General features: G+C 42.2%; 3 protein-coding genes across 4 annotated transcripts; 1 reads left to right on the top strand and 2 right to left on the bottom strand.

Annotated features, from left to right (window-relative positions):
* Positions 1-26: 26 nt before the first annotated feature.
* On the bottom strand, positions 27-3,741 carry LOC122007248 (superoxide dismutase [Mn], mitochondrial-like). Its single transcript, XM_042563077.1, has 6 exons — positions 3,274-3,741; positions 3,006-3,052; positions 2,800-2,925; positions 2,627-2,683; positions 884-961; positions 27-256 (listed from the first exon to the last, which is right to left on the bottom strand). Exons 1-6 carry the CDS (start codon positions 3,716-3,718, stop codon positions 164-166), a joined length of 846 nt encoding a protein of 281 aa, XP_042419011.1. The 5' UTR covers positions 3,719-3,741; the 3' UTR covers positions 27-163.
* Positions 3,742-10,168: 6,427 nt separating this feature from the next.
* Positions 10,169-13,528, bottom strand: LOC122007247 (endoglucanase 9-like). 2 transcript variants are annotated; one of them, XM_042563075.1, is made up of 6 exons: positions 12,934-13,528; positions 12,534-12,841; positions 11,989-12,462; positions 11,239-11,374; positions 10,983-11,155; positions 10,169-10,892 (listed from the first exon to the last, which is right to left on the bottom strand). In XM_042563075.1, the coding sequence occupies exons 1-6, from the start codon at positions 13,325-13,327 to the stop codon at positions 10,494-10,496; spliced, it is 1,884 nt and encodes a 627-aa protein (XP_042419009.1). In that variant the 5' UTR covers positions 13,328-13,528; the 3' UTR covers positions 10,169-10,493. The 2 variants fall into 2 exon arrangements, with proteins under 2 accessions (XP_042419009.1, XP_042419010.1); XM_042563076.1 differs by having other exon boundaries at positions 11,989-12,453; positions 12,934-13,527.
* Positions 13,529-16,802: 3,274 nt separating this feature from the next.
* Positions 16,803-18,568, top strand: LOC122004807 (L-ascorbate oxidase homolog). The gene is made up of 2 exons (XM_042559635.1): positions 16,803-17,044; positions 17,158-18,568. Exons 1-2 carry the CDS (start codon positions 16,803-16,805, stop codon positions 18,566-18,568), a joined length of 1,653 nt encoding a protein of 550 aa, XP_042415569.1.
* The last annotated feature ends 9,294 nt before the right edge of the window (positions 18,569-27,862 follow it).

Raw genomic sequence — 27,862 nt, 5'->3', positions numbered from 1 at the left:
TGCTCTGGTGCTTTTGCTGAACGATCTGGACGAGCAAACGGAAGGGTATCATCAGGCATTGCAAGAGGAGAAATTTGTCGGGCTATGACAGCCCCTCAATTTATTACAGGACAGACAAGAAACATAAGTGGCGCAACTCTTCCAAGATCAAGAAGAACAGGCATCAAGCAGTCGCCGTTTCGTACACTTGGCTGGCATATTTCCAGTCAATAACCTTCCATATGTTCTTCAGATAGTCAGGTCTCACATTTTGGTACTGCAACACAATCAAACACAAGGTTGAAACAATCGAAAATTTACACAATACAAAACATAGTGCATTCCTTTTATTTTTTGGTAATTCAGATGTTCAAACTTCATCCGATTAATTCTGAAGATAGACGGGCTTCTCTCCTAGTTCACCTCCGGAATAAATCCGAAGCCCAACTTATGCACACTTAAAAACTAATGCATGAACAAAATAAATTAAGCTGTCTTAAATTAGCTATTATTATAAGAACATTAGCCATGACATTAAACTAATATTTAGCAGAAGTTTCTGTAGCAGTTATATAGGGAAAAAATGAGTTGAAATATTTACGACAGATGACCCATCAAGTATCTTAAATTGCATTTTAATCAATAACATTTGGCTGTTTAACTAGTTGAAGTAACACTCTTTGATATCATAGCACACTAAATAATATTACAGCCATTAGTGAAACACTAATTATTATAAAATTTTGAAATAATGTATTAGAGATATTAATACTGATTTATAACTATGTTTAGGTATGAATGAACATATGATGCCACATCATTTCCAAGTGTAATGGTGAGTATGACAAAATTCCTTGTTTCGTGTGGCATATGGCATTCAAAAGAGAAGCTTAGTGTATAGTACCTGTAGATAGTATGCATGCTCCCACACATCGATACCTAGCAATGGAATAAGTGTCGCGCCTTTGGTCACCAGTGGATCCTATAACAAATTTTTCAAGTAGGTAAGAGCTAAAGGAATGGTCAAACCATTGAACTATTAACCAAAAGAAGGGAATGCAGAGTATTTTTTGACTTAAAAAGAAGCAATATGAATATTGTGATACAATTACATGTTTCTCATTGATGGCGTTACATGGATAACGTGGATGAACATTATTTTCAGGCCAAGGAACAAAAACATGAATTGTCAAACAACAATGACATACACACAAGAAAGCAACATGGTGGCAAAGTATTAGTTGACCTACTGGCCTACTATTCTTATTATCAGATATATAGTTATAGAGATTGTTCAACTTGTAGAAATGATAAATTTTCAAATAGATATAAAACAGCTAAATTTGAGACAAAAATTATAAGAAAAATAAGTTTAAAACTATATCCGACATTCACTGACAAACTAAGAGTTAAGAATAAGACATATTGATTGAATTGCTAAATCTAGAGGGGAAAGATCGAGAATTATTCAATGAAGTTTTGGGGATTACGATGTTGAGGACCAAGAAAAATCAACTAATAATTTATAGGAATAATGATTGAGTTTATGAAACATACAGTAAAACTACCAAAAGAATTATTCATGGAAGAATTAAAGACGAAAGTAGTATTTTTAAATCAATATGGTTTAGATTCTGGATATCAACTATGACGCTATTCATTTAATAAGACAACTAAATCCTTTGCAAATGTTTTCTATTAAATTTAGAAAAATCTTTTGATGCAATACGTAAATCCTTATCGTGATCGGTAGAGAAGAAAGGAATATCTAGTTGTTACATCGATGTGGTAAATGACACATGATAATGTTAGTGGAACTAGTAAGAGAGAATGCCAAATGATTTTTTTATGATTGTAAGCTTACATTATGGATCAGCTCTAAATCCCTTCTTATTTAAAAATAAACTCCCTTCTTATTTATAACTAAACATTCTAATCATAATCAACTCTGCATCGTCTTGATCTATGTTATTTGCATACAACACTTGGCTCACTATAGTTATCGGATCAGAGTGCTACACAATTATATATATATAAGAGAAAGTTGAGATCATATCGATGTTCAAAGAAGATCAATAAAGTCAAATAAATTAGGATTGAAGGAATCATGGGTTGGAGACCAAAGAAATTTCTAGCTAATGTGAGTGAATCAATTCAAGATATTTGAATATTACTAATAAAGTAACCTTACATAGGCTTAAATAGACAAATAAGATTCATATAGCTGACTTTAGATAGTTGATATTAACACAATTAAATGACAACAATGACAACTATAATATACTAAAATATCTCTAACTATTCTTACAGCAAAACATATTCAACTTATATTGACATTACATTGATGCTTTAGTGAAATCAACGACATGGTTAGATACAGTCTGCTATTCCAAGTATGGAAAAAAAACAGAAAAATAAAATTAAAATATCATAAACATTCCTAGAGTTTGCATTAAAAGTTGATGGAGAGATTTCTTCATTACCATTTAAGAGAATAGCTTTGCGTTGCAATTGTCAGTTATCTTACAAGATTTGATCATTTAGGCTTAAGAAAAGACTACTACATTTTTCATGAACATATCAACTAAACTGAACAACCGAAGCTGCAGGTAAAGAATATCCATATCTTTGAAACAAATGATGCTACCTGATTTGCTGTGGTTTCAACACTGAGTTTCTTGCTGGTCTTATCCAGAGCTAGCCACTGTCATAAAGATGATCAAAGGAAATGCGCAGAAGAGAAACTAATAATCATGGCACAACAAACTTAGTAAATGTTTAGAGGAAGTAAGCAATTATGTTCTATGAGATTAAACATACCACCCATCCAGAACCTTGTAAAGCAGCACCTTCTGCATTTATTTTCTGCACCAAAGCCTCAAAGGAGCCAAAGTCTTCGTCAATTGCCCAGCCTAGTGAACTATGGGGAGACTCACCTCCACCTTCCTGCATACTCATTCCATTATCATATTTATGGACACAAAAAACAAGGATATTCCATGGTGTATTGGGCAGTTTGCACTTACATTTACAGGCTTCAGGTTTTGCCAGAAGATTGTGTGGTTGATATGACCTGCACACAACATTAAACCCTCCTATTAATCCAATCTCCTACTATTTGTCAGCTCAGATATGTCTAAACTCTAAATGCCCTATGCAATAGATTATGGTTTGGTAGGCGTTTTTTTTTCTTTATGATTTAAGAAAAAGAACCGACTGCGAAAACCCTGATGGATCTCGAAATCATCGAAACCACAGAGTCAAGGAAAGAAAGAGATGGAAAGCAGAACAAACCTCCGCCATTGAACTTGATGGCGCTCTGCAACCGGACGACCGCCGGCGCGTCACCCTTCGCGATTGCAGCGTCGAGCTGCTCGAGAGCGTTATTGTAGTTGGTGACGTACGACTGGTGGTGCTTCTGGTGGTGCAGCCTCATGATCTCGCCGCTGATGACGGGCTCGAGTGCGCCGTAGTCATAGGCGAGATCCGGAAGGGCAGCCAAGGTGAGGGCCCGGTCCTGGCGAACTCTCGATCCAAGACAACGATCCAGGCAGGCAGAGACGGGGGCGAAGCTGGACGCGCACGTTAGGGTTTTCTTGGAGAAGAGGGCTCGGAGAGCCATGGCTGATTGCTCCAAAGCAAGAAACAGAGAGAGAGAGAGAAGGGAATGGGGAGGGTTTGGCGACGCAGGCGGCATTTTATAGATTAAGCGGAGAACGGTAGGATCATTCACGCCCATGGTTTGCCGTGGTTTGGAAGGATTGGGGCATCCACAGCTTCCTTAAACATTAAATTTATTTTAAATTTAATAAAAAAAAATAAAGATAATCCCTTAATCTTTGATTATATGGATGATTACATTCTTTTGTTTGGTGTCCATTATTTTTTATAAGGAATGTAATTCGTATTATTATAAAATGACAAAAATATCTTACGACCTCTACCGGCGGAGTTTACGATCGCCGCCGTCGCCGGTCACCCGCCGACGTCGCCGGCCGCCGGCCGCCGGCGGCGGGCGACTATGGGCGGCGACAGATTAAGGGTATATTTGACATTTAAATTTTTGTTAAACGATGATCTTGTAATGTAATCGGATTACAATGTGTTTGTTTTGTAATCCAGATTACAAAACTTCATTATATTTTGTAATCCAGATTACATTACATTACAAGTTAAAAATTAAACCAAACAAATTAATCAGCCTTGTAATGTAATCTAGATTACATTACAAGGCAGATTACCCCCTACCAAACGCAGCCTTAATCTTCTTAGACACGCATGCTCATTCGCGACGTTTGGTCACTCCGGCTCGAAGTCTTCTCGCTGACAACCTCGAAAGCCATCCATCTAGCATGTCACCTTCCCCAATTTCAGACATCATCAAATTTGACGTCATCTGTGGAAACTTCACATATTTTTGATAAAAGAAGCTGGATGATTCACAATAGTTACCTTATCGCAAGAGGTTCTGGATTTGCTCGTGGTCGCCAAAGCATAGAAGATAGCGCAACAACAATAAGCTGTCAAACATTCTTTCTCGAATGACCCAACATTCTGACAGGAGCTCACACTGAGAGGAGGACCAGGGCAGAAGGACGGATGGAGTTTCCCCGGTCTGTCCTCCAGCTGATTTCAATCAGGTACCTATATAGCTAAGCGGTTTTCCCCCTGTGCCCCCATCTTGAATCGCAAATCACAGGGTGTTGTTTCGCATGCCTCTCGATGACATGGACCGATCGGAGAGGGCCCAAGGATCATCCTCAGGAGACACACCTGTTCGGGATCCATATAAAGGGAAGGCTCCAATCCCCAGGGCTCCCTGATTAGTGTATGTTGTTCTCCCTGGAAATATTGGAGGATAAATTATCGCCCCATTTCTGACTTCTCACAATTGGAGAATAAGGAGGTGCGACCGACCCATAGGACCACCTGCTCAAGTACAAAAATGCAGTCATCCTCTATCAATACACGGAAGGTGTCAAGTGTCGAATGTTCTTGACTACTCTCTCGAGCTCCATGTAAAGATGGTTTAACAGACTCCTGATTAACTCCATATGCAGCTTTAAAGATTTCTAAAAGGTATGTTCCTCCACCACTTCGCCAATAATCATCGGTACCATAAGACCACATAAAGTTTATTCTCCCTCAAGCAAGGGTCCAAAGAGGCGTTAAGGGCATATATCAAGCAGCTAAATTAAGTAGACACGGATGCCCCTTCAACTATGCTGGAGATCCTGGTGAGTACTTTCTCCCAACAGCTCACAAATGGGGACTTCTTTCGGTCCTTGATCAAGAAATCCTCTTGGGACTTCAACCATTTTCTAGGAAGGGCAACCAAGTATATCAACTTATAAGAGGCACAGTTCGCCCGGATGAAGGAGGTGGTCGCACCTACTCCTATCCCTGCCCCAAAGCGCCGAGCCCCTCTCCCTCCTCTTCCACCTAAAAGACCCAAGTAGGGGCCCCAGCCCCATCATCAAGATTAAAGACCAAACATGGTCTAATGTGTGGAGGTCCTTGTTAGTCCCTTGTGGTCGACAAAAGGGGGATGAATTGTCCTACACAATATAAAACAAATACCTTTCTCAACTCGATCAGGCTTAGCACAATTACACACTTAAACAAAAAGGAATAATAGAATTAAAGTACGAGACAAATAGATTTTTTACTTGGTTGGCAATCAGAGAATTGCTACTCCAAGAAAATTCAGCTCAGTAGACGAATCTCCTTCTCGAACAAAACATCGGGGGCAGAGAAGCCTCGTACACAAAAATTAGGCTCGTAAACTAAAAACAGAACTAGAATTAAAGTACAGAATATATTATTTGAGAAGAGAAAACAAGGGTTATATTAATAGCCTGCTGGTCGGTCAGCTCTGGGAGTCTGGAATGGGTCTGGGCATCAGGGTGTGGATAAACCTTTATCCACGATGACAACGGCTTGCTAAAGACAAGTTTACTGGTCCAGATGTCTGGACCAAGCCCGGGTGCCCAGACCGCATAGATATGGCCCCCCTAGATGAGGCGCCCCCAGGGGCGCCCAGGGGATTCGGGTGTCCGGACTGTCCGAACACCTGGACTTGGTTCAGGTGCCCGAACAGTCAACATCTTGTTGACTGCCCGATTTCTCTCCATTCCAGCTTCGTTGGTTTAGAAGATTTCAGTCATCCAGAATAGGGCTCATCTAAACTCATTTTCCGGCCTCCTTGAGTAACCCTCCGCTTCGACTTCTCGTTCCTCCAAAACGTCGCGCGCTTCCTTCTCGTCTGCCAGCATACTCGACTGCAGTGCCTCGCCCCTTGGATGCACCAAGCATGTCGACTCTCTTTCTTGTCATCAATCTCGCTAGCTGTGTCTTTCATTCGACTTCTTGTACTCCTAAGTTCCTACACACTTTGACACAAGGCATCAAAAGACAACAAGACATAACTTGACTTGGTTGATCGCATCAAAACTACCATGGAATACTTATAGTCCGGACTTCATTTGCCAAGCTCCGCTGGTGGGTTCCCATTTTTTGTACTTACCATCTATCGGGAATTCACAACACTCAAGACTGTTATCAGGATAATCAGGAGATGTGCTAGAAAGCTAATCATGGGTTTCAACACCAACCTCCCCCTAAGGAAAATAGACACTACTGTTGGATCGAGTCACACGTGAGAGGGGGATAAATCACATGATTTTCAAAAACTTATTTTTTTATTTGTTTTGGATTTGAAATCAAAGTAAAAAAACAGCGGAAAAGACGAAAGTGAAAAGCAAGTAAAAGACAGTTAATGCAAGCAATTTTTACTTGGTTCAGAACGTTCGGCGACTCTTACTCCAAGACCAAGGTCCCGCGGACCTATCGATGGATAATCCACTAAATTTCTTTTCCGAAACCACCAAAAGAGGAGATTAAGATCGTAGAAGTGTAATACGCTACACTCCCCGTTTGCAAAAATTAAATGTTATACAAAACTTTAATTACCAAACAATGTTTGAAGTTGGTTGGCTCAAGCTCGGTGTTTGGTTAGCTTCTCCGTGGCAGTCGGGCGTAGCAAAGACGTAACAAAGTAGTAACAGAAAGCCAGAGCAATCGAAAAGTTGTTTGAATATGCAGAAGCTCATATGTCAGTTGTGTCTGAAGCTTGGGTCGAGAAGCCCTTATAAGGAGGGATGTGGAAAACGTCTTCAAGGACCTTGAAGACACCTCCAACCTGAGAAATCTGATCCCGACTGATCCCGTCCGAAAGCTGAGTCAGACGGAGGTCGGCTGTGCTGTCGTCGGTGTTGACGGAAAGTCGCGAAGATGCCTTGTCGATTTGGTACCTCCTGAAAATGTTCCCACGGACGGATGACTGGGGGTGATGACGAGGACGATAAGGCAAGGGTTCTGCACACACTCAGACAAGCCGCCCTCACGTTAGAGACCAAGAACCAGGGAAAAAATCCTCCGGTCAGGCCCTCCGACGCTCAAGTCAGGTACTTTTTCTCCATAAGCACAGTGAAAAGTACGAGAAGTAAAGGACGAATGTGTAAAGATGAGTGAGCGTACCTACGTAAGGGAAAAAACCTCCATTTTTATATGACAGTGGGTACTTCTGGAATCTGACGAGTGTCAGGAAATGTCGGGTGTCAGGATTTGTCTGGCAGTGAATGACACATAGCGTCCCCCTATAGGTCTGATAAGGATTCGACGGGCAATGAACCCTAGACCGTTAGCATATTCTCTGACAGGCAGTGATTGTTCTCTAACAGGTTGTTACGATTCTCTGGCTTGATTGTTGTATAGTGTGTGCACGCCCTGGTCTGTTAACCCTGACATGGGTCTTCATACCTGCAAATATTGACTTGTGGGCACAGACCTGCCTTCCCCGACACATTCCCTGGCTTGTTTCCTGGCTTATGTTTGTCGCCCCGTAAATTCAGATCTGTACGTCCAACCCTCCATTTGTCATTCGATAGATCCTGGTAAATCCTGACCTGCGCTTACCGCCCTGCCAGTCGAGGCCTTTCCTTACCGTTCCTCAAGTCTTGTTCCATATGCACAGCCCTGCTCTGTAAACCTTAGTCCTCCGGTCTTGACCTGTAAGCCTTAGTCCTCCTGTCCTGACCTGTGCGCCTTGACCCATGTGTAAGCCTTAGTCCGATTGCCTTGAACTGTAAGTCATGGTCCGTATATCCCGACATGTATGTCTTGATCCGTGTCTCCTGTTCTGCCTGTCTTATCCTGCGAGTCCTAACCTGCAAGCCTTAGGCCGCCTATCCTAACCTGTGTTTCCTTACCTGTATCCCGTAAGTCCTAACTTGTACATCTTACCTTCCGAATTCCTACTCACCATGTAGGCATAATCCCTGAATGTTACTTATGTCCAACCTGCACCGTCCTGTAATCTGGACCTTTGACCACCACGTAGGCCAGACTTTTGACCACCACGTAGGTGGACTTTTGACCATTACGTAGGCTTGACTTCTGACCGCCACGTAGGCTTGACTTCTGACCGCCACGTGGGCTGGATTTCTGACCATCCTGTGGGCTTGACTTTCGACCACATCTGCTATCTGACCCCACTATCATGCACCGTATCACCGACTTTGTTGTGCCTTATCTGTGATGAGGTCCAAGATCTATCCTGTGGAAGGCACCTTCCACAGCACTGAAGGCGCCTTCCATGAACAGTAGGAAGGCACCTTCCTTCACCTAGAAGGCGCTTCGGACACTGTTCACCCGAGACCTTTGTGCCCCTTTTGTCCTGTAAAACATATTAGTTTAATAATACAAGGTGTACCCTGTAAAACAGAGTTAGCACAATCATAGTAAAGAGTAGTAATTATATCTTGTCTCCCTGAGAGTAGGATCTAGTCAAAGTCTTGATTTAGGTTTCCGAAATGGACCTAAATCGGATCGATGCCTACTGTCCCTTCAAATAGGGATGTGTCCTCACATAGTTACTCTCCTCCAATAACTTACCTCTACTTACCAAGTGTAAAGTTACCTCCAAAATCACACATCCGGACTTCGAAAATTGCACATCCCAATTTACCGGAATCGCACATCCGGTCTTCTCCAATCGGGAATCGCACATCCCGATCTACCGAAATTGTACATCCGATCTTCTCCAATTGAGAATCGCACATCCCGATCTACCAGAATTGCACATCCAGTTTTCTTCCATCGGGAATCAAACATCCCGACTGCCAATCGGGAATTGAACATCCCGACTGGACTTTCTTCCAGTCAGAAATCGAACATCTCGACTGCCAATTGAGAATCGAACATTCCGAAACATGTGCACTCGGTAAATGCGTTAAATCAAGATAATTCCTAACTTAACTCATTTGTCATTCATCAAAACTTTAATTAGACCATTAGTGTAAATTACACTAACAATCTTCTCATTTTTGATGAAATGACAACCTAAGTTAAAGTTAGGAAAAAAATATACAAAACTAAAAAGATAAAACATATAAGATAGTTAGGTTTTGTTCTATCATTTTTAGGATTAAATTCTTCTGATATTCCATATTTTTCTAACTTAAACTCTTAATTCTTCTCTTTGACATTCATCATCAAAATAACATGCAAATAAGTGAATCAGAGTATAAACATGTAACAAAGTAAAGTAATAAAATTTTGACAAAATAATTATAACATGTAATGAGATCAGGAACCATTACCAGTGACTTCACCGCCTAGAGATAAACAACTTTGGTTTGAGTCGTGATATTTTTTTCTGCAAAAGGTGTTATTTCACCAACTCTGAACATCCACAATCATTAATAAAGAGATAAATTAGAAAATTAAACAGACTACCGTATAAAAAATTATTTCCACCAACTTCGTCTATAATCAACTCTAATCCTTTTTTATAAATCTACAGTGTGATAACTAACTCAGTTGCCTATGTCTGAGAACATTACACAAGTCAATCCCCTCCATGCACATCTGGCCATGGCCTAGAATCAAAAAGCCTCACAAAGACGGAATCAGGAACATAGAGATGGCATTCCTAAAGTGATAACTGGATGAGCTTTTCCTGGACATGGAAGAACAAATTGAATACTAAAAAGCTTCTATTAGTGAATTCAAAAAGATCGATCAAACCAAACTGCAGCTTATAGTCACAATCACAGCCCTTCTACTTCTCCAATTTGAGTGGAAAAAAACAACTAAAAACAAGTTTTCAGTAGATTACATTCTAAACTTCACTGAAATTGTACAAGACTAAATAGAAATAAATCAACGACTCAACATGGTTTTGATGAGCTTGCTATATTTTCGAGAATTTTCAACAAGCTTACCATGTTTCAGAAAAATAAATTGAGCTGAAGAGAGAAAATTAGTTCACACACTGAGTCTAATAGGGGCTCTGTACAACATTGGCAAGACATCTAACAAAAAGGATGCAAAACTGAGGTGCTTCACTCAGCTCCACACTCATTTGATCTTTAATAACTTGCTATATCTCGCAGAATCGGGATGGATGGAAGAAATATAACATAGAGCAACAAGAACTACAGAACATTTTCTCAAGGCTTCCATGGTGCAGGCGGTGGTGGGGGATTCGGAAACATTGGGGGAACCGAAGAGAACATAGTGTTCTTGTCAACTCCAGTTCTGCCTCCAGACAAAGCCACCAGGGCAGCAACTAATCCAGCATTGCCTGCGAGTGTTGGCTCAGTGTAGTTGCGGTTAGACCGAACATCTCTGAACTCGTCGTGCCTATCTGGTCCAGCGACCATAGCACCGGCGATTGTGTTTGGATTAGGCTTCCTGGTGTCCCTCCATTTCCACCCTCCTTTGCAGTTATAATGCACCCTGTTCTTCGGAATTGATGCTCCTCTGTGATGAACATGCTTAGGATATTTTGTGCCGAATCCCACAACATAACTCAGTTGGTGTGGATTTTTGCCCAGGATGTAATCAATCTGCACATGGAGCAGAATTGCATTTAAACTTATGTCGAAATCTAGGATTACTGAGCGATAACATAAGTCAAAGGCACCGAGCACGAGAACCTGAGTGCGAGCAAAGTCACGAAGTGCACCAGCAGGGTAGAAGTTAGGACCACAATACCATCCTGGAGCATCGGCTGTTTCGAGATAGTCACTGTAGAGTGTTGCAAGAAATGCAGCATTCACTACATGCTGAAGAGGCTTTGGATTTCCATGGTTTAGTTCAATTAAACCACCTGTAAGAGCACAACCTTCAGAATTTTTAAGAGAACAAAAAAAGTGGATTAGTTAATATGACAAATGATTGTGATTATCTAACCTTTTGTGCGATTGAAGGACTTGAAAACCGGAAGATATGAGCACATGAAATTGGCAGTTTGTTTATGGAAAGCTTTTAGTATTTCTTCGTAGGGGTAACCGGGACTCAGAAACAACCTCAATCTACTAAGAAGAACCTATCAAAACAAAAGAAAAAAAGACTCAACACAATCTTGTTCTAAAATTCATCTTGATACATTTGTAAAGTAATTACGTAGATAGGAATTGTGACAAGATACTACAGTAACACTTAAAAATCTACTCTCTTTTTTCCCCTTTTTGTACAATTTCCATGTATCACTTCTTAAAAATTTCCTTTTTAACCATCTACGAACTCTAGAGCGCGGCAAACACCCCTCAACCACATTGCTAATTGCATCATTCTTTTTCAACACAATGTATCTTTGACATCTCAAACGTCATTGTTCTAGTCATCATCCCAAACATAAAGACATTACCACATAGATATTGAATATTGATACAATTTGGGCATATCTAAGCTTCTACTTCCTATTCTATGTGAATTTTCTGCATACATACTTCCATCTTTTCAACTAAAAGATGACTATAAATTGAAGACAATCTCACATTCCTTTAACTATAATGTTAAGATCATAAGTTTGTTTAAGAGAACAAACTACCAGATAAAACAACAAGGAACAGTGCATACCTCATTGTAAGTTGATGAATATGTATCAAAGTGGAATTGAATTCATTTCAAAGAAGCATAAACAATAAAATTGCTACTCACTTGAGCACCAGGGAGCTTGTTGTCCCAGTTCAGAACTCCATATTGAGGACCGCCATGAAATGCCCCAGCTTGTTGGGCGAGCTTGGGATTAGTCGAAACCGAGAGGCACGATGCATTGCCGGTTGCGAGGTACATCCATGCTCCACCCCAAATAAGTTCATCAAAATTACTAGTTGAATTGTAGGAGGCGGCATCCCATTGTCCAGTATATACACTTTTGTGCTTGGTGTATCTAGAGGCGAACTTCCAAAGAGTGGAAGCGCCATGGACGAGTTTGTGGGAGTAGGCCTTGTCGTCTTTGAACACTATGGAAGCTGCAGCTAAAGCTGCAGCCGCCTCTGCGGCAAGGTCAGAGCACCTATCCCAGCAGATGGCAACCGGCCGCCGGTAATCAATGTCCTCTGGTCTCATCCAACAGTAGTGATCGTTTTGTTTAGTTCCTCCTGAAGCAGAACCTTGCCCAACCTGCAAAAACTAAAGATTTCAGAGCACCATTTAGGGTTTCCTTCTAGAAACAAAAATGTCCTTTTTTTGCTTTCCTTTACCTCTGCAACGATGCTATCGGTGGTGTCAGCGGAAGAATTGAAGGTTTTCAGCAGGTAATCGACGCCCCACCTTATGATCTCCTTGACGTGGTGGAGCTCTCCGGCGGCTTCGTACTTGGTACTGTACTCGATAACGCTCCAACTGAGCATGGTCATGGCGAAGGAAGCGGGGAAGGTGAACTTGATGGCGTCGCCGGCGTCGTAGAATCCTCCGACGAGATTCTTCCCGTACGATTGATCGGAGAGGCCATCCCTCAAACCGGAGTTCCCCCTCCACGATACATTGCTGTGTTTGGGAATCGGCCCCGCTGCAAAAGAAATCAGGCGTAAAAGGAACGTTTTTTTCTCCGGTCAAAACCCTTCCTTTTTTTTTCCGAAGAGGCCGTCAACGAGGACTCACATCGCTGGGCGTTGAAGAACATAAGCGCCTTGTGGAGTGCGAGGGTGTAATTATCCTGCGGCGGCTCTAGGCGGTGGCGCCGGGGGACGGTCTTGACGATGATGGCGATGAGTCCGGCGAGCGCGGCCGCGACGACGACGGCGCCGGCGGTCCAGAGAAAGAGCTTGTGGCTGACGAGGAGGCACCCGAGGTCGACGTACTTCTTCTTCTTCTTCTTCCCGTGGGACCCCGGCGCCGCGAGGAGCCAGCTCTGCTGGGTCTCGTCCAGCTGCCGCGACGTCATCGACAGCGCCCCCCGGTCTAGATCGAGGTTGCGGCTCCGGTCGTCGTCGGTGGCGGAGTCACCCTGCAGCTCCAGCGGGCCGCCCCAGGGGTCACGGACGTACATGCTCATCCCTCCTCAGACCGCTCCACGCCTAGCCTGCAACAACGAGGCCTAGAAGACCGCCAAAATCCGAGTTTGAAAGGGGGAAGAGGAAGGCGACGAAAGGCGAGTGGCGCATAGGAGCAAAAGTGGAAAAGGCGCCAGCTTTTGCCATCGTTTTACCAGTTCGCCAGCTGGAACAGAACCTCGTAATTCGAGAACGAGAGAGGAGAGAAGGTGAGGGAAGTCGAGGAATGCCCGAATCGGGAGAAGGAAAAGTATTTATAAGAAAACGCCGTGGAAATGCATGCGATTTGGAGTGTCCAAAATCGGAAGTCCAAATTTTTCATTTTTATTGGAATAATAAAAAACATTCTTTTTTATTTATGATCAAAACAACATCTCATTCCATTTTAATAATTATTTACCTGTGGTAAAATTATATTTCTGCCCTTTTCTTCTCCACTCTGAGCCTCATTTGGTCAGCTATCGCATCGCGTCTCGTCGCTCCCGCCTTAAGGCTGCTGCCCGTAGCAGGTCTACCCTGCCCCTAACGTCTTCTGGGCCCTACCCACTACACGTCCCACTGACATCCGAGCACCCAGAATGTCGCGACGAAGAAGAAAACAGAGCATTTAAAAATGACAAATTTAATTTTAACCTTTTTGCCACTCCAAAATCTTACCCTTTCCCCTTCTTTCCTTTGGCATTTTATGATAGAAGATGAAATCGCTTATTCTTGTGCTCTCATCGTATTCAATCTCAGATCATCAAGAGGGTAAGTGGTGGGGAAATAAGTTGTACAGGGTTCAAGAATTTACACCCTGATAGTCTTACAATTCAATCACATGACCTCATGTGACAAATATATCATCACTTATCATCACAGATGACCCGTGGGGTCTTCTTCCCTTTCACACTTAATCATATTATAGGTTGTCTTCTCAGACGATCTAGTGATTAGCACATGAGGTATCATCATAAAATCTAGGGTTCGAATCTTGGTAAAGTCGAGATAAATACTTTCCTTATGTGCTAATCACTATTCCAAAAATTAATTGTCATCCGTGATTTACCTCCTCCGTATTGATCCTAAGACAAATTGATGAAGATACTATGGGCAAACGTATTCATCATTTTACCACCTTGATCACATTGTAGGCTTTTGAAAAAACTTTATTGTTACATTTAATCGATTCAATTTAAATTGACATAATTCAGTAAAAATTTCAGAATGAATATAAACTTTCAATTTAATTTTGCAATTTGAACCGGAAAAAAAAACATCTCTAAAGATAGGCAAATCATAAATGGACGAGGAGGTGTTCCGATGAGGAAAATAAAGCAATGGGTGTGGTTTGTTTGTTGAACTAAACTCTCTTTTGTTAGAAGAGTATTCATGATTTAGGTCAGTTATAGTGAAAGGAAAAACTATCACTGTAACAAAAAGATCTAATTCCACAAAGAATTATTGGAGTAAAGATTATCAAAGGACATACTTCATCTTTCTCATGATCTAGGATGAATTTTCTCTTGTTCCTTTTTCCCCCTTCAATTTTAGATACTTACAGACATTAGACAATATCCAATTGTAGATTAATTTAATTTGCCTGTGTCCTTTTTTTGAAACTAAGTCATTATTTGAAGGAGACTATCCATTCGCCTGTGTCCTTTTCTGAAACTAAGTCACTAACAAGGAGACTTTCTGGCAATGTTCAACCAATTTTAACCTGATCGTGCAGAGGAATATTTCTATTTCTCTATTCACGACATCAAAACGCTGGGAAATTATATAATAGTAATAATTATATCTTATATGCCACTAAATTGTATTTTGGTACCGTTCAGATTTATTATGTGTAATTAAATTATATCATAAATGTTACTAAGTTTTATTATAAATGCTACCAATTTTTATTTCGAGATAGAAAGAGATAGGATAACAAATTAGCAATCTTCTCTAAAGACATTGAGTTTATGAACTATTTTATAAAATTACAGTGTATGTGCTATAAAATTGTATTATGAGAACTAATAAATTATATTATAAATTATCAAATTCAATTACATATACTATTAAATCATTAGCTTATTAAAGGATTTAGAGCTTAAAATGTAGGATTCATTTCAATTATTAAATTAATATTCATATATAGTTCAATCAATTTTGAACTCCACACTGTATTTGTTTAGTTAAAAAAATGTTTTATTTCCATCAACTGATTTTCAATGAGCCACGTTCAGTTTGTGAAAAACTACTTGATTAAAGTTAATTACGTCGACATGCCATGTCAGTTTTTTTTTTTCTATTTACATTTTTTTTCCTCATTTTCTCTCCTCATCGAAATCACCGTTCGTGTGTCAATCGTGCCAGGCGGTGAACATGCCAGCCTTGCCATCGGCCACCTGCCCATCGTCGGCCGGATCGCATCCAGAATCCTGACGACAATTCTGTTGAAATCCAGTCGCTAGCGTGGTGGCCGGATCGCGCAGGATTTCAACCGGATTCCGATTGCAATCCAGCCGTGAACCGGGGCGAGGTCTAACAGTGATCAGATTCCGACCGCGATCAAGCCGGATCGTGGCTAGAATTCGGTGCAATCAAGCCGGAACGCGGCTGGATTCCGACCGCGATCAAGCCAGATCACGTCGGATTCCGTGCCTAACTCATCGAAATCCATCAGCGATCGCGGCTGGAATCCATGTCGTGATCCCCCTAAGGATTCACCTTCCCCCCATGCTATAGCATTGGGGTGGGTCTAGGCGGCCAGAGGATGCCGACGGTGGACAAATGGTAGGCGACGGGTCGAGTGGCTTTTGGGCGAAACTGTACAGTGAATTTAGATGAGAACGAATTGTTTCAGTGAGAACAAAGGAAAAAAAGAAAAAGTTACATTTAAAAAATTAAAAAGAAAATATAACAACTAGTAGGAAATAATAATTTGTAGCATAATAATTATATATATATATATATATATATATATATATATATATATATATATATTCAATAAAAAAATCTCAGTGAAATACTAAAAGATAAACACATAAAATGATAAGACAAATAAAAAGTAAAATAATGGGTCATAAATTTATATGTCTATCTTTGAACAATTCATTAAAATTTTAGTTTATATATATATATATATATAAAAGGCTAGTTTAACCAAAGACTTTATATAAAATAATAACAGTTATTATAATTATATATTTTGAATAGCTATAAGCCCTCCCATCCGACCAAACTTTGATGTTAATAATCAACTAACCAAAAACAGAACGGAACGGTAACTACTTTACCACGTAGCGGTCCACTTAAAAGTCAACGTGCCAAAGTCACACTGACCTATTTACCCGCCAAAAGCAGAATTCGACTGACGACGTGTAAGGCAGTGCAAGCTTTCCGACCGGCGTTCGCGCTCCACATTACTACCTTCGGACTATAAAACTCCCCTTCATCTCCCTCTCCTCCACCACCCACAGATTTCCCCTTCTTTCAATCCATCCTATGTCGGCGACGACGATGCTGGTGCTGTTGCTGGGTCTCCTCCTCGGCCTCGTTCGCTCCGAGGACCCTTATATCTACTTCGACTGGAACGTCTCCTACGGGACCATCGCCCCCCTCGGCGTCCCCCAGCAGGTTATCCTCATCAACGGCGAGTTCCCTGGCCCCAACATCAACTCCACCACCAACAACAACGTCATCGTCAGCGTCTTCAACAACCTCGACGAGCCCTTCCTCTTCACCTGGTTCCGTCGTCATATCCATTGATCTGTTTTCCTTTTTAAAATTTCCAGCGATCGAACTCGCTCTGTTTCTTAATTGCTCTGTTCTTGCTCTGTTTCTTAATTGCTATGATCAGGAATGGAATTCAGCACCGAAAATATACGTGGCAAGACGGCGTGGCCGGCACCAATTGCCCGATCCTGCCGGGGAAGAACTTCACGTACCATTTTCAGGTGAAGGACCAGATCGGTAGCTTCATGTACTTCCCATCGCTCGGCATGCAGAAGGCGGCCGGCGCCTTCGGCGGTCTCCGCGTCAACAGCCGCCTCCTCATCCCGGTGCCCTTCGACGACCCCGCTGACGATTACACCGTCCTCATCGGTGATTGGTACGCCAAGAGCCACAAGATCCTGGCTAAAAATCTCGACGCCGGAAACACCATTGGCCGCCCCGCCGGCATCCTCATGAACGGCCACTCAGGGAAGGACGCGTCCGGCAATGACGAGCCGCCGCTCTTCTTCATGGAGGCCGGAAAGACCTACCGCTACCGGGTCTGCAACGTGGGGTTGAAGGTGACCCTCAACTTCCGGATCCAGTCCCACTCGATGCTACTGGTGGAGATGGACGGATCCCACACGGTGCAGAACAATTACGACGCCCTCGACGTCCACGTCGGGCAGTGCCTCTCCGTCCTGGTCACCGCCGACAAGAACCCCGGCGACTACTACATGGTGGCGTCCTCGCGATTCACCAAGTACAGCATCTCCGCCACCGGGATCATCCGCTACAACGGTTCCAGCACGCCGCCGTCGAAGGACCTTCCGCCGGCTCCAGAAGGGTGGTCGTGGTCGTTCAATCAGTGGAGGTCGTTCCGGTGGAACCTCACCGCCAGCGCCGCCCGCCCCAACCCGCAGGGCTCCTACCACTACGGCAGCATCAACATCACCCGCACCGTCAAGATAGCCAGCTCCACCGGCAAGGTCAACGGGAAGCGGCGGTACGCTCTCAACGCCGTCTCCCACGAGGACACCGCCACGCCGCTCAAGCTCGCCGAGTACTTCGGCATCGCCAGCAAGGTGTTCAAGTACGACATCATCGGCGACGAGCCACCGGCCGAAAACACGGCGATCGAGATCGCGCCCAACGTGCTGAACATGACGTTCAGGACCTTCGTGGAGGTGGTGTTCGAAAACCCAGAGAGGACGACGCAGGCGTACCACATCGATGGCTACGCGTTTTTCCCGGTGGGGATGGGGCACGGGAAGTGGACGCCGGAGAGCAGGAAGGTGTACAACAACATGGACGCGGTGAGCCGGCACACGATACAGGTGTACCAGAGGTCGTGGTCGGCGGTGCTGATGACGTTCGACAACGCCGGGATGTGGAACCTGAGGTCGGAGCTCTGGGAGAGGAGGTACCTCGGGCAGCAGCTCTACTTCACCATCCAGTCGCCGGCGCGGTCGCTGAGAGATGAGTCCGACATCCCGGCCAACGCTCTGCTCTGCGGCGACATCGTCGGGCTGCCGAAGCCGCCGCCGTATGTCTGACACCAACGAGAAGGCTAATTAATTTAGTGACCTGATTTATTTGCGAGTGTTTTTTTTTTCCTTCTATTTATTATTTTCATTTATTGTTCATTGTTTGAGGCCATGAGAATGGCCAGTGCAATGTTTTCTTAAATATTATTTGATCTTATAAAATTGTTTCAGTGATTATGATAATATTAGATGTTGCCCAATGTTGAGTTCCAATGCTGATAAAAGATGAATATATTCGTCTCAGTATCTCAGTCAATCCGTCCCAGTAACTTTATTAGAATCATCCATCTCTGCTTATGTACCCAAATCATACTAATAGTATAATAAGAAAGTAAAGAATTTCATTGTAACTGGATCCTTGTAATTATCTACTCTCGAGAATTAATTTGTTTGGCCTTTATGAAAAATTAGTATATTCTAATGTCTGATTGCTGAGCTGTGGTAATTGCTGTAACCAAAGAACCTTTGTAGCTTTTTAAGGAACAGGATGTGGAGCATAGTAACTGCGATAATAACGAGCAAAAAAGGTTGTTCATGTGACTGGGCAACGATCTCCATCGGAGAGTGATTAATTAGACTAAAAAGCTATTTATTACCTTCAACTAGTTTGTTTTGGTTGGAATCTAGGAAACACACCAGGTATTAAGTTAGTAATCTCAATAAGAAGAACAATGTTGGTGCCTTTGGTTCATCGGTTCATAGGAAATGTTGAGCTACTTCACTGCTCGTGGAGTTTTCATAAAATTGTACTGTTTTAATGATCATTCTTAGCAATTTTTTTAGTTTCTTTCATGAATAATTATTCTTAGTCTACTATATTGTCAAAATAAAGAACCTCTAAAAAATATCATTTATTATGAATATCAAAATAATATTATTTTTAATGATTATACTTGTTATGTTATATGACATTAAATATTGGACTATAATCCGAACATATGAATAGAAGATGAGAGTTAAAGAGATAAAGATGTTAAAATAATTTTGTGAACATATGATGATGGACAATAAGAAATGAAAATATTAGAGAGTTGAAATTACATTATTAAGAGAAAACTTATACGATTAAGATGATACAAATATAATAAATACTCCAATTGGGCGATTTAAAATTATGACAAATATACACATCGAATAAAAAACTAAAAAAAATGTAATTAACAATAATAAAGTAAGGTAAAATTTATTGAAGTATAGATAATATAATAAAAGATAAAACTAATATATTATAAAAAGATCTATATATCTTATTCCACTTAATATGATAAAACTTGAACTTAACGACGACTTCGTACAATACCAAAGCACTATTATAAAATAGCATCATTACTCCATCAAGTTCCTTTGGGTCAAAACTAGTTAATGGTCCTTAAAACACCAAAACAATAAAAAAAAAAAAAAAATCATATTTAGATTCTATATTCATTGATGCGGTGGTAAAAGGAGTCTATCAAGGATGAGTCAAAGACGAGAAAAGCAGTTGATATAGAGGTCAAAGTAAAAGTGATCAAAGGTATGGAATCGTCAGGTCACCAACATTGGCCGAGCGGGTCGATCGAGCTTGAAGGGTTCGATCAAACATGACCGCTCACTCAGCAAAAAGAGAGTCCAGGATCAAGGTGTTGCTTGGAAGCTAGTCCGACCAGATCGCTAGTCCGGCCAGGAGATAGGCAACGCCCCAATAGCCGAACAACTACAGAGAAAGATAGATGTTCGCAATTGTGACAACCCTACAAGGGCTTAGTCTGACCGGACCGCCTGTTCGATTGTACAAGGGACGATCTACCGAGCCAAATGACCGTGGAGAAAAACAGGCTCGAGCGGCCAGGAGGGGAATCGCGGCCGAGAGGCTCACCCGCTCGGCCAAATAGCGAGACCCCTTGCTTTACGACCTACCGAATCGAACGATCGTGGAGAACAAGCTCGAGTAGCCGAGCGAGGAAGCCCAGCCGAGCGGCTCACCCACTCGGTCAAACAATGGGACTCCTTGCTTAGCGCATTGTATCATTCTAGGAGTTGATGACGCTAATAGCAAGGCATGGTTAACAGACAAACCATACGGCGAAAGCTTCCATGTCATGTCAGGGATTTGCACACCCTGTTAAGGAAAAGTGTCAGGACACTTTCCTGACTTGTCCTTTCATAGGACAATTGGAAAACGCGTGCACATGCTTTGAGAAGCATGCACGTACTTTGCGAAACGTGCACATGCTTTGAGAAGCATGCACATGCTTTGAGAAGCGTGCACGTACGCTACAAAGCCACTATATAAAGAGAGTGTTGAATATAAGTGAATGGAGAAGAGGTGGAAGAGTAAAGAGATTTCATTGTGAATGGGACTTTAATCTCACATTGGGAGTTTCATGGCATGATGATTGATTTATATTGATTCGCATGCATTGAGAATGTGAATAAATGCATGTGGATAGGCTCTTTTTCATACGTGGATGCACAGGGGGGATGCAAATCCAGGGTATGGATTGCACTGAACTATGTTGACTCGTGTGCGGGCACGACCTGCGCGCGTCGAATGCCGGACTGGTCAAGGCAAAATTCGCCAAGTGGAACAACCAACGTTTTGCTACGTAAACATTTTGCTGCTGTAATGGATGCATTAAGTTTGAGATTAATACAGAATCTAAACGTTCGAGTAATAATGAGTGAAACAGTAGGTAATGGCCATTAACGCTGTCATTGATCTGAGCTCTTATATAAGGAGGCTGCGATCAAAGGCAGAGAACACACACGCAGCGAAGCAAGCAAAAGCTATCCACCTCATTCCCCTCCTCTGTAGTGCTACTCCTGCTCGGCAGAGTGCTCGTGATAGTGATCGGGTGCCACTCAGTTCGCCGTGACCACCAGTGCTTGGTGGGGATCACGGTCAAACCGTTGTATCCTGGGAAACAGATGACCCGAATAAGCCTTGAAGCACAGCCGGAGGTGGGGGCAAATCTGTTTCAAGGAAACTGCGACTCTCGCAGGCCTCGATCAATTTTCCCGGTCGGTCTCTTCGTCCGCCCGATCGATCAGTCGACTCGTCAGATCTGTCTACTCGCCTGGTCAGTCTTTTGCCAGATCTGTTAAGGCTGCTCTGTCAAGACCTGGTCTTTCAAGACTGTTCTGTCAAGACCTGGTCTGTCAAGACCTGCTCTGTCAAGACTACTCTGTCAAGATCGCTCTGTCAAGACTGCTCTGTCAAGACTATGTTAAGACCTGCTCTGTCAAGACCGCTCTATCAAGACCTGCTCTGTCAAGACTGTTCTATCAAGACCGCTCTGTCAAGACCGCTTTGTAGACCTGCTCAAGTCCCTCTGCAACGCAGACCTACAGCTCGGCTGATCTGCCCGCTCGATGACTAAGTCCGCTCTTCTGTACGTAACAGAAACCAACCCTGTAAGATATCGGAAAATTAGATAATAAATATTATTGGACGAAAAATCTTATTGGATTTTTCCAAAATTTTTAGAAATTTTCTGGGAATTTTTCGGAGCTTGTACGGAGGGTTTTGAGGGGATAGATCGGCAGACGCGGATAAAGTCTATTTGGAATACCCAATTAAAGTGGGATTTGATTGAGGAATTAACTTAGGTTTTAATTACCTAAACTTAAGTTTATAATCCCTAATTTCCGAATCACTCTCCTCAACCCCCGAACCTTTCTCCTCTTCTCCCTTCTCCCTCACGCACTGCCCTCTCCGGCGATTACTCTCCCGGCGACGTTGAGCCACCGCACAGTGGGCATTCCGATCACGTTGACGCATCTCAGCCCAACGCCGGCCGAGTCTCCTTTCTTCCTCTCCCTCTCCCTCTCGATTCCCCTTCCTCTCTCGCGCGAACGCCCGACGCCGTCGGTGCGCGTTCTCCACCGCGATCACAGCCTCGCCGAGTCGCCTGAGGAAGAGCTGCTGGATGTCGAAGGGTACCGGCCATCTCCGGCTGAGAAGGCGTTCTGGTGGCTGTCTTCTACGGGCGATCGCTAGTGATCCAGAGGGTAGGGCACGCGGGGTGCTTGACTCGCATCATCTCCGATCGATCGAATTCCTTTGTTCTTCCTCCTGGATCTGGCCAGAGGGAGGCGACTTGTGCCATCACACGTTGGGATAGATCGGGCGACGCCGGCTGTAGGTGATGATTGAGGTAAGCATCGGCAGGAAAAAAATCTTGTGGATTTAAAGATTTTGGTTTATAGGGTTCCAATGTGATGTTTCTCTTGTTTTGGATTAGGGGAAGACATAGGAACAACTCGATGGTTTTCCTTGACCGATCATTGTCCTCTGCATTCTTGCGGCTGAGTAGGGTTTCAGATGAAGAGGTGGAGGCTTGGTTGAGGTGAGTAAGACTCTGTTTACTAAGGTTCAGCAAACCAAATTTGCTTTGCAATTAGGTTTTGTGTTTGATCTTGGAAAGAATTGATGTGGGAATTCTTGGTGGCGGTTGGCAGGTCCTTGTGGGGCTGTGAATTTGGAATTGCTGCCATACTTCAAGGTCAGTGCCTTTCTAGTGTTGTACTTTGGATATTCTATTAGTATGATACTAAATTGGGTTTTCTATGGGTTGTGGGGTTTTGTTCTGCTTAGATTTATGTAGGGTTGATGTTTGGATTAGTAGAGATGAATTGTAGAAATTGATGGTTGTGGATTATGTTTGGTTTTAGGAGTTGGATTAAGGATGGATCTATTATTGTATTGGATTTGGATCATTAGGTAGAGTTAAACATGATGGTTATTGGTATGTGTTGGATGGATTAAGGTTTGTTTTGGATTGGAAACTATGCATATGGGTGAGAATTTAAAGATGAATCATGTTGGAGTTTGTGGTTGATTGTGGTTTGATAATTTGGTTGATAGGTTGATTGGATGATTATCGAATTGGGAGATATTGATACGATGTTGGATAAAATTGGATTATTGATTTGGAGGAGTTTTGGAGATGTAACATGTATAACCTAATTTAATTAGGTTGTATTATGATTAAGGTTAGTTGGAGGATTAATCCTTAATCATATTTGATTAGGATTATTTTAATTAGGTGGGGGAAGTTGTTTAGTTATTTACTTCATATGTAACTAGCTAAATACATTATATGATTGCAGGACTTTGGTTTGAGACGAGTGTCTCGACGTGGGATTTCTGGATCACGATCGACAGATTTAAGGCGGGTATTTCTTCCTTGGTCTCTGCGTAGTTTTTCTTGATCTTAGTGCATGGCTATTATGTGATGGTTTAGGCTGCTTTATCTTATATCATGATCGATTGCTATTTTTCCTGCATGATACTTATGCTTGACCCTTGTGATGATCTATGTAATTCATATACAGTCTTCACTTTTGATATCTACTCTGTTGTGATTACACGTGTAGAGTATGTCTTGTAGGGATTGTCGGGTTGTTGGTATTACCATGCTGATTGGGTATATGATGTGGACTGTACATAGGTGGGTATGTGTTATAGGAGTCATCTTGTTGACCGTGCATTTGCATGTTGTATGTACACACGTATTTGTCATGTACTTTTGGAGGAGTTGTGTTGATTGTATGTTTGGAGTATATACACATGTCCGTTGTGTTTTTATTGGAGGATACATGTTGATTGTACTTATATTTTTGTGTACATGTGTCTGGTGGGATTATTGGAGTTTTGGTTGATTATACATGTGTAGTGGGTAAATATGTTTGGTGGGATACCTGGAGGTATCATGACGATTATACTCATGTTGGAGGTATTTATGAGGTTTGGGGTTGTTGCATGGATGATGATTATATATATATATCATGTTCATCATTCATTGCATCTGATGACCATTGTCTCCCTTGTGGTGAGAGAGTCATCAGTTGGTTTGGCTTAGCGCCGCACACTCGGCCACTCATAGGTAGTGGTAGCTAGAGCAGTTGTCGCTCGTCCTGTCGTGCCACCCGGTCACGAGGTTTAGTGAGATCCGGCGTTGTGAGCAGTCAGGGACCCTGATGCTATGTAGCTAGATAGCTACTAGTGGATTGTCCGCCTCGACCACTATATAGTGGGCTGGAGGGTAGTACAGTTGTCACGGACCCAAGCCTCTCGGCCATACTGGGGTCGTGGTGTCTGGAGAGGTGTCGGGGGTGACCATCGAGCATGCATACGCAGTTATTATTCCTGCGTTTGATGCGCGGTGCATCTGCATTTGCATACATGCCTAGTAGATACTAGTTGCATGTGATTGTCGTTGTTGCACTTGATTGAGATATGGTTGTTGCATTTGGTTGCCATGCTGCATACATGTCATTTATTTTACATGTATATGCAGTCGTACTTATATTGCACAGGTATCACGGGTATATCTGTTGCAGATCCGGTGAGTTTACTGATCATTGTACCATGTGTCGATTCCAGATTGGGTATGTATCTGTTGTTATATTAGTTGTGGTTTGTACAGTTTATATGTCAGGTTATTATGTCAGTTATGTTTAGGTGCATTGATTATGATAGTATGATCATGTTCTTTATTTCCTACTGAGACTGTATACTTGTGATCTCCATGTTGTTTATGGACCATGCACTATCTTGTCTATTACCCGCTGAGTTACCTATACTCACCACCGCATGTATATCCTTATGTTTTCAGGTAGATGGTTGGAGTGTCGCTCGGAGTATCATGTCTGCCGGGTCCTACGTCACATCCGAAGACCATACTTGTTTTCTTTTGTATATCTTTTTATTATTTCTGGCATTGTATTTGTGTTTAGCCATGTGGCTATCTTCAGGTTTTGGTGTTGTACTTGTGTTTAAGCCGTGCCGACATGCATTGTATTTATTTGTGTTGTGTGGGCTTTCCGTTTTCGTTTTTCCGTTGTGTTGGTTTTTGGTACAGCCGTGTGGGCTGTTTTATATATAACTGCGTGGTTGTGATTGTTTCATTCCAGCCGTGTGGGCTGTTATTATAACTGCGTGGTTGTGTATATAAATATTCCAGCCGCATGTGGCTGATGTATATTTTGTTTGTAGTGATGCTTCATATTGTCACCGGTACAGGGGATATGTTGTCGGATTTTTGTCTGGCAGGGACTCCTCTGGGGGCGTGACCTACAGCTCGGCTGATCTGCCCGCTCGATGACTAAGTCCGCTCTTCTGTACGTAACAGAAACCAACCCCTACTGGCAGCCTGAAATCATCCGCTCAGGTCATCTCTATTGTAAGTTGAATTTAAATTCTGTGTAATTTTAAATTCAAAGAACTTTGTAAATGAATCGCCTTGAAATTCAGCTTGGGGAAGGGTATTGACGCCACACTCAAGCAAGATGAGAAGATGAGTGATAAGTCATGGGGTTTGATCGCCACAAGTTGTCTTGATAAGATCAGAATTAGTTCTTTGCCTAAGAACTAGAATGAAGCTCTCATCAAAGAGAAACTAAAATTTTCATTCAAACTTACTTGATTTTCCATATAAGAGTTCTCCTATTTAACATCCCTTAAGATCCACTATGCACTAATTATGCAATAAATATCATGCTTGCATGCATGGTATTTATTATCCACTAATGCAACCACTAATCCCTAATACTAGCTTAATGCAACCATGCATGCATGGTATTTATGATACTAGCTTAGGAACTCTCAAAAATACATTAAAAATTCACAAAGAACATCAAAAGTCACTTTAGAAAAATCCCCCCAAAAATACATATGAGAATGGTCCTAATGTTGGTCCAATTTCACTTTCAAATTGAAGGAATGTGATCCATTTAGTTGTTGCCTTCATTGTGCATTGATCCTCCTTTTCCTTGAGCCTCATTATTAAGCCTTCCAAAGCTTGCTTCATTCTCTTAGTCTTGGATCTCGTCATGGGTCCCCCAATTCCCTTCAATACATCTTCTTAGGGGTGTCAAAAATGAACCCGACCCGACGACCCAACCCGAGTCGACCCGAAAAAAATCAGGTTCGGGTTGGGCATTTTCGGGTTCGGGTCGGGTTCGGGTTGGAGGGTTGGAGAGCAAAAAAATTTCGGGTTGGGTCGGGTCGGGTTCGGGTTGACCCGGGTTGGCTTAAATATAGGGTTTTGTGGGTTTTTTTGGGGTTAAATCAAATTTTATTTTAAAAATTTAGATGTTTTAATGTATATTAATATCATGTTTGTATGATAATGATAGAGTATTGAGATAAAAGTGAAGAATTATAGGGAAAATAATCAAAAAAAAAAAAGTCGTTTTGAATCGGATTTTCGGGTTATATGGGTCGGGTTCGGGTTGATCGGGTTGGTCGGGTTCGAGTTCGGGTTGAGGTGTTTTGGGTTGAACTCAGGTTCGGGTCGGGTTCGAGTTGGGTTAAAAAAAAAAAAACTCAACCCGACTCGACCCACCCGAATTGACACCCCTACCTCTTCTGGGCTCACATCATTGCCTCCTTCTTTAGGTGAATTCGTCCTCGAATTTAGGTCTTCATCACCTACATCAAAAGGACTCAAATCAGCCACATTAAATGTTGCACTGACACCATACTCACCGGGCAAATCAATTTTGTAAGCATTGTCATTAATTCTTTCCAACACTTGCAATGGTCCATCTTCTCTTGGTTGAAGCTTTGATTTCCTTTGGGTAGGAAACCGTTCCTTTCTCATATGAACCTACACCCAATCACCGGGTTCAAGGACAACTCTTTTTCTCCCTTTGTTGGCTCGATTTGCATATTGCTCCATTTTCTTCTCAATTTGAGTTTTAACTTGCTCATGAAACTTCTTCACATATTCTGTCTTTGTTTTGCCATCCTTATGAACTAAAGAAGAAGTGTCAGGTAAAGGAAGCAAATCAAGAGGTGTTAGTGGAATGAACCCATAAACAATCTCAAAAGGAGAAAATTGAGTAGTAGAATGGACTGCCCTATTATAAGCAAATTCAACATGAGGTAAACATTCTTCCCAAGATTTAATGTTCTTCTTAATAATTGCTCTAAGAAGAGTAAAAAGTGTCATATTTACCACCTCAGTCTGGCCGTCAGTTTGTGGGTGGCATGTGGTGGAGAAAAGGAGTTTTGTTCCCAGCTTGTTCCATAAGGTCCTCCAAAAATGGCTTAAAAATTTGGTGTCACGATCTGAAACAATACTCCTAGACATGCCATGAAGTCTTGCCACCTCTTTGAAAAACAAATCTGCCACATGAGTTGCATCATCCACTTTGTGGCAAGGTATGAAGTGTGTCATCTTAGAAAATCTATCAACTACCACAAAAATAGAGTTCTTACCTTTTTGGGTACCTGGTAGCCCTAAAACAAAATCCATAGACAAGTCAGTCCAAGAAAAATTAGGAATAGGCAAAGGCGTGTAAAGTCCATGAGGT

The sequence above is a fragment of the Zingiber officinale genome, chromosome 7B, assembly GCF_018446385.1.
Source record: "Zingiber officinale cultivar Zhangliang chromosome 7B, Zo_v1.1, whole genome shotgun sequence".
In the NCBI taxonomy this organism is placed as follows: Eukaryota; Viridiplantae; Streptophyta; class Magnoliopsida; order Zingiberales; family Zingiberaceae; genus Zingiber; species Zingiber officinale.
The sequence above is the reverse complement of the archived record's forward strand: the minus strand, read 5'-3'. Positions and strand labels throughout refer to the sequence as shown.

Bases quoted from the DNA above. Each gene is read 5' to 3' on its own strand.
- LOC122007248 (XM_042563077.1), bottom strand. From the start codon at position 3,718: ATGGGCGTGAATGATCCTACCGTTCTCCGCTTAATCTATAAAATGCCG. The intron at 2,926-3,005 runs GTAAGTGCAAAC...ATGAGTATGCAG, and splicing joins AAAACCTGAAGCCTGTAAAT to GAAGGTGGAGGTGAGTCTCC. The intron at 962-2,626 runs GTAGCATCATTT...AATTTGTTATAG, and splicing joins TTGAAACCACAGCAAATCAG to GATCCACTGGTGACCAAAGG.
- LOC122007247 (XM_042563075.1), bottom strand. From the start codon at position 13,327: ATGAGCATGTACGTCCGTGACCCCTGGGGCGGCCCGCTGGAGCTGCAG. The intron at 12,463-12,533 runs GTAAAGGAAAGC...TGAAATCTTTAG, and splicing joins CCGATAGCATCGTTGCAGAG to TTTTTGCAGGTTGGGCAAGG. The intron at 11,375-11,988 runs GTGAGTAGCAAT...TTGTTTTGATAG, and splicing joins ACAAGCTCCCTGGTGCTCAA to GTTCTTCTTAGTAGATTGAG.
- LOC122004807 (XM_042559635.1), top strand. From the start codon at position 16,803: ATGTCGGCGACGACGATGCTGGTGCTGTTGCTGGGTCTCCTCCTCGGC. The intron at 17,045-17,157 runs GTTCCGTCGTCA...TGCTATGATCAG, and splicing joins GAGCCCTTCCTCTTCACCTG to GAATGGAATTCAGCACCGAA.